General features: G+C 47.8%; 1 protein-coding gene across 1 annotated transcript in view; it reads left to right on the top strand.

Annotated features, from left to right (window-relative positions):
* Positions 1 to 3,497: 3,497 nt before the first annotated feature.
* LOC132770400 (intestinal-type alkaline phosphatase 1-like) overlaps positions 3,498 to 11,514 on the top strand; it is a 28,245-nt gene continuing 20,228 nt past the window's right edge. Inside the window, exons 1-3 of the mRNA XM_067466109.1 lie at positions 3,498 to 3,764; positions 7,978 to 8,094; positions 10,839 to 10,954. Of these exons, the coding sequence (XP_067322210.1) occupies positions 3,704 to 3,764; positions 7,978 to 8,094; positions 10,839 to 10,954 (294 nt within the window). The 5' untranslated portion in view covers positions 3,498 to 3,703. The remainder of the gene's footprint in view (positions 3,765 to 7,977; positions 8,095 to 10,838; positions 10,955 to 11,514) is intronic.

Genomic DNA, 11,514 nt, shown 5'->3' with positions numbered 1-11,514 from the left:
ATAGAACCTATTAGGAAATGACATTTGGAACCCAAGAACAAAAATGGTGTTACATAATGTAATGCAACCCTTATCTTTAATCGGGTAGATGGTACACCTTGTCCCCTTGTACATTTCTTTTTATAGCAATGATTGGCAAGAAAAGTCTGCAGAATTCATTTACTGTGCAAAGCAGGAACTGAGATAAGCAGAAAAATCAAGGCTGGCTTGGCTTTCTTTGCCCCAGGAAGAGAAATATTCTTTTGGACTACAACTCCCATTGGGATTTTGGGAGTTTTAGACTGAGCCCAGGGTATTTGTTGCACTCAAAGTGCTCTGAACCCCACCAATGACGGAACTGGGCCAAACATGACACACAGAACCCTGGCGACCTACAGAACACACTGGAAGTATTTGTGGGGGACTGACCCACCTGCGTGGGAGTTGTAGTCCACCCTGCATACAGAGCACTCTGAACCCCATCAATAAAGGATCTGGACCAAACTTGGCATACAGACCCAACATGTTAATGTGAATTTACTTAGACTTTGGGGGTCATTGCCCTCGGAATCTGGGAGCTGTACTTTACCTACATCCAGAGAAACTGTGGCCCCCACTGACAATCAACTAGGACCAAACAGCACAAAGAAGCTCCATGACCAACTGCACATGCTGCAGGGGTTTGGGGGAAATGACCTTGATTTTGTGAGGTGTAGTTCACCTGAATCCAGAGAGCACTGAACCCAGCCAATGACGGATCTGGACCAAACTTGTCACACACACTTAACATGGCCAACTGTGCATACAGGCCTAGTTTGGGGAGGATTGACCCACGATTCTAGGAATTGTAGTTCACCCAAATATTTATTTATTTATTATTCAAACTTATATGGCTTGGAGCGGCTTACAAAACAAACTGGAATCTAACACAAATTAAGACAACAGATCAAAGGTCAAAAGCCTGTTGAAACAAATATGTCTTACAAGCCTTGCAGAACGCTGATAAGTCCCGCAAGGCACGAACTTCTGGTGGCAGAGTGTTCCAGAGCAATGGTGCCACTGCTGTAAAGGCTCTGCATCTAGTTGCTGTTAGACGCAAGGTTTTAAAACTGGGAACTTCCAATAAATCTTGGTTCTCAGAACGGAGAGATCTCTGGGGTTGGTAGGGGGTGAGGCGGTCCCTCAGGTACATCGGCCCCAGACCATATAAGGCCTTAAAGGTAAGTACCATCACTTTGAACGTGATTTGGTGTTCAATTGGCAACCAATGCAGCTGTAGTAAGATTGGTGTTATGTGGCATCTCATCGGAGCTCTCGCAAGAAGCCGAGCAGCTGCATTTTGTACCAACTTGAGCTTCCGGATCACCAGTAGAGGAAGGCCAATGTAGAGGGTGTTACAGTAGTCCAGTCTTGAGATGACCATAGTCTGGATCACTGTAGCTAGGTTGTCCCTGGACAGGGAGGGGGCCAGCTGTCAAGCCAGCTGCAGATGAAAAAAAGCGGTTCTGCTAATGGCGGAGACCTGGGCCTCCATCATCAGCAGAGGGTCCAATAGGACTCCCAGACTCTTTACCAATGATGACGGGCATAGCGCCTCGCCATCCAGGGTAGGCAGCTGGATATCCCCACTGCCCGGTCAACCCAGCCATAGGATCTCCGTCTTTGCCGGGTTTACCCTCAACCTGCTGGCACGCAGCCATCCAGTAACGGTCTCGAGGCACTGATGGAAACAATCGGGTACAGAGTCCTGTCGGCCTTCCATCTTCAGCACCAGCTGAGTGTCATCGGCGTACTGATAACACTCCAGCCCAAAACCTGGAACCAGCTGAGCAAGTGGTCGCATATAGATGTTAAACAACAGAGGGGAGAGAATGGCCCCCTGAGGAACCCCACAAGATAGAGGGGACCTCTCAGAGACCAGGCCTCCCCTCTCCACTCGCTGTCCACGGTTGTGAAGAAAGGAGGACAGCCAGTTTAAAGCTGTCCCCCTGACTCCAGCAACAGCAAGGCGGTGGGTCAAAAGATTGTGGTCGACTGTGTCAAATGCTGCTGTGAGATCCAATAACACAAGCAGCGCTGACCCGCCCTGGTCAAGCTGGCATCGAAGGTGATCCGTGATGGAGACTATTTATTTATTTATTTATTTTGAAGTTTTCTATACCGGCCTTCTCACCTCAACGAGGGACTCAGGTCGGTTTACAGCATATAAAAAAGTACCATAACATATAAGTACCACAAAGTGCAAAATCATTACATATTAAAATAGTACACTAAAATACAATAAAACATCATCATCACAATTACCTAAGCCAAATCGTCAATCCAGTCATAGTCATAGTCATATTCGTAGTCACAGTTCAGCACCAGGAAGGAGGTTATAGTTCAGTCATCGAATGCCACATTCCAGAGCCAGGTCTTTAATAGTTTCCTGAACATCAGGAGGGAGGGAGCAGATCTGATCTCTAGTGGGAGGGAGTTCCAAAGCCGGGGAGCCACCACCGAGAAGGTCCTGTCCCTCGTCCCCATCAACCGTGATTGCGAGGGTGGTGGGACCGAGAGCAGGGCCCTCCCCCCTGGAAGATCTTAATAGCCTTGATGGTTCATAGGGGAGAATCCGTTCGGACAGGTAAACTGGGCCGGAGTCGTTTAGGGCTTTATAGGTCAAAACCAGCACATTGAATTGTGCACGGAAGCTAATCGGCAGCCAGTGGAGCTGGCGTAACAGAGGGGTCGTATGGTCTCTGTACCCCGCTCCTGTTAGCAATCTGGCTGCCGCACGTTGGACTGATTGAAGCTTCCGGGCAGTCTTCAGAGGCAACCCCACGTAGAGAGCGTTGCAGTAGTCTAGACGGGATGTAACCAGAGCGTGGACCACCGTGGCCAAGTCAGACTTCCCAAGGTACGGGTGCAGCTGGCGCACTAACACAGTCTCTGTCCCATGCCCCACACGCAGCTGGACTGGAAGGGATCTAATCTGGCAGTGTCGTCTAAGAGCTGCTGCAACTGCTCTGCTGCTGCCCTCTCAATCACCTTGCCCAGAAAATGGAAGATTTGAGACTGGGCAATAACTGGAGGGAACCGAACAATCTAAATCTGGTTATGTATTTTCTAATGGGAGTATTCATAAAAAAACAAAATCAAAGACTGGCTTTTTCCTAATTAATAGTGTTACTAATTAACTTAATGATATGACCTAGCATCCCAAAACAAACAATGCCTTTTTCAAATAATCCCGGGCACTGCCAGATACCCAAGTTAGTCTGAAATAAAACACAAACTGCATTTGTGGCACACATAGACCCATAATGTATTCCCCATGGATAGGGAGTCATATTGTACACCTCTCATACTTTTCTGCATAAGTCCAGAACATCCCACATGTTTACCTGAATGGAACAGTTCATGCTGCAACATTTTGCTCCAAAGTATAACAATATTTTGTTTTTTTCTTGTCAAAATCAGGGCTAAGACCTTGAAACTGGGATGGAATTTGTTACAGTTGGCGCCTTGGTATTAAACCACTTTTTGTGGGTCACTTCCTGATGGCAAGGGTCCTAAAACGTCCCGTGCCAGGAGTTACAAGGGAAGACATTAGTTGATAAGGATGATTCACAGCTGTCAGAACGTTCAAAGGTCCCTTGGGCTCCTGCCTTATAAGTGAGCTGCTGAACTTTGCCACTTTCTTTGGGACTCCTGAGACACCGTTATCTTCCCACCTGCCGCGATGTGGCTCCCAGGAATAGGGCTTTGGCTGGGGTTGGCCTTCTCCGGTGCCATCATTCCAGGTAACAGGGAAGGAGAAGGATCGTGGAATTGGGAGGTCTGTAGCTGGACGCATTCCTGCTGTTTGCTGCCAGAGTCTAAACCAGTGATTCCAAACTCTAGTACTACAGGTGTTCTAGACTTTGGTTCCCAGAAACCTCAACAGCCTTGGCCAATGACTGGAAATCCTGAGAGATGACGTCCTAAATACTGGGAAGACCAGAGTTTGGGAAACACTGCAAACCTGGAGACTCCCATAAAGGACAGGCAAGGAGAAGGATGCCCCAGAATTGAGGAAGACTCTATATGGCAGCTTTTCTCAACCTGGGAGTCAGGAGGGGTTGCGAGGGGATGTCAGGGGGGTTACCAAAAACCATGAGAAAACACAGTATTTTGTGTTGGTCATGGGGGTTCCGTGTGGGAAGTTTGGCCCAATTCTATTGTTGGTTTTCTGAATGCTCTTTGATAGAAGGTCTATTGTCCCCTCCACCAGTGTGTATATTGAGTATCCATGCGAAGTTTGGTCCAGATCCATCATTGTTTGAGTCCACAATGCTCTCTGGATATATGTGAACTACAACTCTCAAACTCAAGGTTAATGCCCACCAAACCATTCCAGTGTTTTCTGTTGGTTGTGGGACTTCTGTGTGCAAAGTTTGATTCATTTCTATCATTGGTGGAGTTCGGAATGCTCTTTGATTGTGGGTAAACTATAAATCCCAGCAACTACAACTCCCAAATGTCAAGGTCTATTTTCCCCGAACTACACCTATGTTCACATTTGGGCATATTGAGTATTCATGCCAAGTTTGGTCCATATCCATCATTGTTTGACTCCAGAGTGCTTTCTGGGTGTAGGTGAACTACAACTCCCAAACTCAAGGTCAATGCCCAGCAAACCCTTCCAGTATATTCTGTTAGTCATGGGAGTTCTGTGTGTCATGTTTGGCTCAATTCCATCATTGATTGAGTTCAGAACACTCTTGGATTGTGGGTGAACTATAAATCTCAGCAACCGGTGGTGTTTTCCCCAAACTCCACCAGTGTTCACATTTGTAGGTGAACTATAAATCCCAGCAACTACAACTCCCAAATGTCAAGGTCTATTTTCCCTTGTGTGCCAATTCCATCGTTAGTGGAGTTCAGAATGCTCTTTGATTGTAGGTGAACTATAAATCTCAGCAACTGTAACTCCTACATGTCAAGGTCTATTTTCCCCAAACTCCACCTATGTTCACATTTGGGCATATTGAGTATCCATACCAAGTTTGGTCCAGATCCATCATTGTTTGAGTCCACAGTGCTCTCTGGGTGTAGGTGAACTACAACTCTCAAACTCATGGTCAATGCCCACCAAACCCTTCCAGTGTTTTCTGTTGGTCGTGGGAGTTCTGTGTGCCAAGTTTGGTTCAATTCCATTGTTGGTGGAATTCAGAATGCTCTTTGATTGCAGGTGAACTATAAATCCCAGCAACTACAATCCCCAAATGTCAAGGTCTATTTTCCCCAAACTACACCTATGTTCACATTTGGGCATATTGAGTATTTGTGACAAGTTTGGTCCATATCCATCACTATTTGACTCCACAGTGCTCTCTGGGTGTAGGTGAACTACAACTCCCAAACTCATGGTCAATGCCCACCAAACCCTTCCAGTGTTTTCTGTTGGTCGTGGGAGTACTGTGTGTCCATACCAAGGGCATATTGAGTACCCATACCAAGTTTGGTCCAGATCCATCATTGTTTGAGTCCACAATGCTCTCTGGATATATGTGAACTACAACTCCCAAACTCAAGGTTAATGCCCACCAAACCCTTCCAGTGTTTTCTGTTGGTTGTGGGACTTCCGTGTGCCAAGTTTGATTCATTTCCATTGGTGGTGGAGTTCAGAATGCTCTTTGATTGTAGGTGAACTATAAATCCCAGCAACTACAACTGCCAAATGTCAAGGTCTATTTTCCCCAAACTACACCTGTGTTCACATTTGGGCATATTGAGTATTCGTGCCAAGTTTGGTCCAGATCCATCATTTTTTGACTCCACAGTGCTCTCTAGGTTTAGGTGAACTACAACTCCCAAACTCAGGGTCAATGCCCACCAAACCCTACCAGTGTTTTCTGTTGGTCGTGGGAGTTCTGTGTGCCAAGTTTGGTTCAATTCCATTGTTGGTGGAATTCAGAATGCTCTTTGATTGTAGGTGAACTATAAATCCCAGCAACTACAACTCCCAAATGTCAAGGTCTATTTTCCCCGAACTACACCTGTGTTCTCATTTGGGCATATTGTGTATTTGTGCCAAGTTTGGTCCAGATCCAGGACTTATGCCCAGAGACTGTGAGCTGGAGAAGGACAATGCGCCCTAGGCAACTACAATTCCCAAATGGTTGGGGGTCACCACGACATGAGGAACTGTATTAAGGGGTCGTGGCATTAGGAAGGTTGAGAAATACTGCTATATGGGTGATAGGACAGGTCCATCTGTTCCTTAGAAGGAGAGACAACTTAGGTACCCAATCCCCTTAAATTTTGCAGGCACAGAGAAGCAGAACAGAGCTCTGCTTTCCCCAGCCTTGATCTATCTTTGAGAAAAGGCCACCAGATTACGGACCGGTTTCACTTTCTCTTGCTTTCTGCTCAGCTCTCTGAGCCACGCGTCACTTGCCAAATCTTTGGGAAAGTCCTACCTTGGATACTGATAAGACCCATGTTTTCCGAAATGGACTTCCCCGTCACAGGCAACCCCTTTGCAAGATAACCAATCTCCTCTGCAAATCAACATCTTTATTAATGACTTAGATGAAGGGCTAGAAGGCAGGATCATCAAGTTTGCAGACGACACCAAATTGGGAGGGAGAGCCAAGACTCCAGAGGACAGGAGCAGGATTCAAAACGATCTTGACAGATTAGAGAGATGAATGGCCAAAATTAGCAAAATGAAGTTCAACAGGGACAAATGCAAGATACTCCACTTTGGCAGGAAAAACGAAATGCAAAGATACAGAATGGGGGATGCCTGGCTCGAGAGCAGTACATGTGAAAAAGATCTTGGAGTCCTCATGGACAACAAGTTAAACATGAGCCAACAATGTGATGTGACGGCAAATAAAGCCAATGGGATTTTGGCCTGCATCAATAGGAGCATAGTGTCTAGATCTAGGGAAGTCATGCTACCAATCTATTCTGCTTTGGTTAGACCACACCTGGAATATTGTGTCCAGTTCTGGGCACCACAATTCAAGAGAGATATTGACAAGCTGGAATGTGTCCAGAGGAGGGCGACTAAAATGATAAAAGGTCTGGGGAACAAGCCCTATGAGGAGCGGCTAAAGGAGCTGGACATGTTTAGCCTGAAGAAGAGAAGGCTGAGAGGGGATATGATAGCCATGTATAAATATGTGAGAGGAAGCCACAGGGAGGAGGGAGCAAGCTTGTTTTCTGCTTCCCTGGAGACTAGGATGCGGAACAATGGCTTCAAACTACAAGAGAGGAGATTCCATCTGAACATGAGGAAGAACTTCCTGAGTGTGAGATCCGTTCAGCAGTGGAACTCTCTGCCCTGGAGTGTGGTGGAGGCTCCTTCTTTGGAAGCTTTTAAACAGAGGCTGGATGGCCATCTGTCAGGGGTGATTTGAATGCAATATTCCTGCTTCTTGGCAGAATGGGGTTGGACTGGATGGCCCAGGAGGTCTCTTCCAACTCTTTGATTCTATGATTCTATGATTCTAATCAAAGAAAATCAAGTCATGCTTCTTTGAGTTGCTGTCTGTAAGTCAGAGTTTATGGAAGTAACTCCTTGAATAGTAACTTTTCCAGGCTTTGTTTCAAGCAGCTCTCTCCAAAATAATTTTAAAGAATGCTTACTTGGAATAATAGAATCTTAAAGAGCTGGAAGAGACACAAAGGCTACCTAGTCCAGGCATGGGCAAACTTGGGCCCTCTGGGTGTTTTGTACTTCAACTCCCACAATTGCAAGATCGCAGGCCTGTCAAGAAATGCTGCTAGTCTTTAGCTTCCTGACTGTGAGAGCTGTTCAGCAGTGGAACTCTCTGCCCCGGAGTGTGGTGGAGGCTCCTTCTTTGGAAGCTTTTAAACAGAGGCTGGATGGCCATCTGTCAGGGGTGCTTTGAATGCAATATTCCTGCTTCTTGGCAGAATGGGGTTGGACTGGATGGCCCATGAGGTCTCTTCCAACTCTAGGATTCTATGATTCTATGATTCTTTTTTCTGCTTTTCAAGTTGAAGAGGAGAAGCCAGACTTCTGGAATAAGCAAGCCTCCAAGGCCATCCAAAATGCCCTGAAACTTCAGCCACGGCATTACCAAGCGAAGAACCTCATCCTCTTCCTGGGAGATGGTGAGTAGTTGGGAAATGGGGCGTCTACGACATAGATTGAATGCAGTTTGACACAACTTTAAGTTTATTTATTTATCGTGTCAGGGCAACCAGTCGATTATATTACATTTCTAACAGAACAAAGCAAACAGACAAAGAAACAGACAAAATACAAAATTTGAGTTTGGTAGCTGATTAAATGTCCTTTGACCAGTATCTGTGCATGTGGCAGGGCTCAGGGTGCATTGCAGCAGGTGGTCTGTGTTTTGCTCTTCTCCGCACTCGCAAGTCGTGGACTCCACTTTGTAGCCCCATTTCTGAAGGTTGGCTCTGCATCTCGTGGTGCCAGAACGCAGTCTGTTCAGCGCCTTCCAAGTCGCCCAGTCCCCTGTGTGCCCAGGGGGGTGTCTCTCATTTGGTATCAGCCATTGGTTGAGGTTCTGGGTTTGAGCCTGCCACTTTTGGACTCTCGCTTGCTGAGGTGTTCCGGCGAGTGTCTCTGTAGATGTTAGAAAACTATGTCTTGATTTAAGTCGTTGATGTGCTGGCTGATACCCAAACAGGGGATGAGCTGGAGATGTCTCTGCCTTGGTCCTTTCACTATTGGCTGCTACTTCCCGGCGGATGTCAGGTGGTGCAATATCGGCTAAGCAGTGTAATTTTTCCAGTGGTGTAGGGCGCAGACACTCCGTGATAATGCGGCATGTCTCATTAAGACATTTAGTGTGGTGAGATGTGTTCCACACTGGGCATGGGTACTTAGCAGCAAAGTAGCACAGCACAAGGGCAGATGTCTTCACTGTATCTGGTTGTGATCCCCAGGTTGTGCCAGTCAGCTTTCGTATGATATTGTTTCTAGCACCCACTTTTTGCTTGATGTTCAAGCAGTGCTTCTTGTAGGTAAGAGAATGGTCCAGAATGACTCCCAGGTGCTCCCACTTGGGTGCGCTGCAATGCTCCAGTGGGATTCCTTCCCAGGTAATCCTCACTGCTAAGGATGCTTGTCTGTTCTTGAGATGAAAGGCACATGTCTGTGTTTTAGATGGGTTGGGGATCAGCTGGTTTTCCCTGTAATAGGCAGTAAGAGCACCTAGAGCAGGGGTCCTCAAACTTTTTAAACCGGGGGCCAGTTTACTGTCCCTCAGACTGATGGAGGGCCGGACTATAGTTTTTTTTTTTTAAATCAATTAAAAAATTCCTATGCACATTGCACATATCTTATTTTGCTGTGTGGAAGGGCCCTTAGAGGGGGTTCTTTCTAGCCCTCTCTAGGCAGTAATTCCAGGAGCAGAGAATGGGAAATCTTCCTATTTCTAGTCTGAACAAAATCTAAAATTATAACTGTAAATAAATAACAACACTCAAACACAGGGGAACTCCAGACAAGAAACAATCAGGGCCAGCTAATCACCTCTCAACAAAGGATTCTCCCTAAAAACTGTCAGGCTATGAAATGGCAATCAAGGTGGCCAATTGAAACATTCCTACCTACTTCCAACAGACAAGAGTTCTTTCTCCCACCCTGGATATTCCAAGATTTTCCTGGTTAAAGGTTTTCCTCTGACATGAAGTCCAGTCGTGTCTGACTCTGGGGTGTGGTGCTCATCTGCATTTCTAAGTCGAAGAGCCAGCGTTGTCCGTAGACACCTCCAAGGTCATGTGGCCGGCATGACTGCATGGAGCACCAGGGCAGCCTCCCTTGGACAGCGTGAGCCAGCCAAGGGAGGAGCAGGCCCGCGCGGCTTACTTGCGAGTAAAGCACCTCGCGAGGTGCTTTACACGCAAGTAGACTACGCGGAGCAGCCTCCCTTGGCTGGCTCACACTGTCCATCAGGCCCGATGGACAACGTGAGCCTGCCAAGGGAGGAGCAGGCCCACGTGGCCTACTTGCGAGTAAAGCACCTCCCGAGGTGCTTTACGCGCAAGTAGACCACGCAGAGCAGCCTCCCTTGGCTGGCTCAGGCCCGATGGACAGCGTGAGCCTGCCAAGGGAGGAGCAGGCCCGCGCGGCTTACTTGCGAGTAAGGGAGGCTGCTCCGCGGGGTCTACTTGCATGTAAAGCACCTCGCGAGGTGCTTTACGCGCAAGTAGACCACGCGGAGCAGCCTCCCTTGGCTGGCTCAGGCTCCCTTGGCTGGCTCACGCCCGATGGACAGCACGAGCCTGCCAAGGGAGGAGCAGGCCCGCGCGGCTTACTTGCGAGTAAAGCACATCGCGAGGTGCTTTACACGCAAGTAGACCACGTGGAGCAGCCTCCCTTGGCTGGCTCGCGCTGTCCATCGGGCCTGACGGATAGCGTGATCCAGCCAATGGAGGGGCACTGTGTGTGTGTGGGGGGGGGGGCGCTCCTCCTCCGCGGGCCGGATCAGGGCCCTTGGCGGGCCGGAAGTGGCCCGCGGGCCGTAGTTTGGGGACCCCTGACCTAGAGCTTCGGAAAGCTTCTGTTCTACCATCTCAAAGCTCCCTGCTTGAGCAGTAATGGCACGATCATCAGCATAGATGAAACTCTCTGTCCCTTCTGGCAGTGGCTGGTCATTTGTGTAGATGTTGAACATGGATGGAGCAAGCACGCTCCCCTGAGGCAGGCCATTCTTCTGTTTCCGCCATCTGCTTCTCCGGCCCTGGAATTCAACAAAAAAGCTCCACAGAAGCGACCAGCATGTCCTCTCCTGCTAAACTATAAATCTTTTGAGGGGGAGGGAGGCATTGTGGCTCGATAACACTAGCAGTGTGGGTTTCCTCACTTGGTGTCTGTCTCCTTGCAGGAATGGGCCTTCCCACCATCACTGCCACACGGATCTTGAAAGGCCAGATGCAGAGCCACCTGGGTCCTGAAACGCCACTGACTATGGACAGCTTTCCCTATGTGGCTCTTTCGAAGGTAAGGAGCTCTAAATTACGAGCAATGCTTTCCCCCATCTTCTCCTCCCCTTCAAACCTGGCAAAGTTATCTCCCACATCCCCCTGCCACTTAGATCCAACACCCCCTAACTTTTCTTGTGCTGAGTTATTGTGTGTTTCCAGGCTGTATGGCCATGTTCCAGAAGCGTTTTCTCCTGACGTTTCGCCTGCATCTATGATATGCATCTTCAGAGGTTGTGAGGTCTGTAGGAAACTAGGAAAATGGGGTTGATATATCTGTGGAATAATGTCCAGTGTGGGAGAAAGAACTCTTGTCTTGTTGAAGGCTTTCATGGCTGGAATCACTGGGTTCTTGTGGGGTTTTTTCAGGCTATATGGCCATGGTCTAGAGGCATTCTCTCCTGACGTTTTGCCTGCATCTATGGCAAGCATCCTCAGAGGTGGTGAGGTCTGTTGGGAAAAGGACAATGGGTTTATATATCTGTGGAATGACCAGGGTGGGACAAAGGACTCTTGTCTGCTGGAGCTAGGTGTGAATGTTTCAACTGACCACCTTGCTTAGTATATAATGGCCTGACA

Source organism: Anolis sagrei, chromosome 3 (genome assembly GCF_037176765.1).
Source record: "Anolis sagrei isolate rAnoSag1 chromosome 3, rAnoSag1.mat, whole genome shotgun sequence".
In the NCBI taxonomy this organism is placed as follows: Eukaryota; Metazoa; Chordata; class Lepidosauria; order Squamata; family Dactyloidae; genus Anolis; species Anolis sagrei.
The sequence above is the reverse complement of the archived record's forward strand: the minus strand, read 5'-3'. Positions and strand labels throughout refer to the sequence as shown.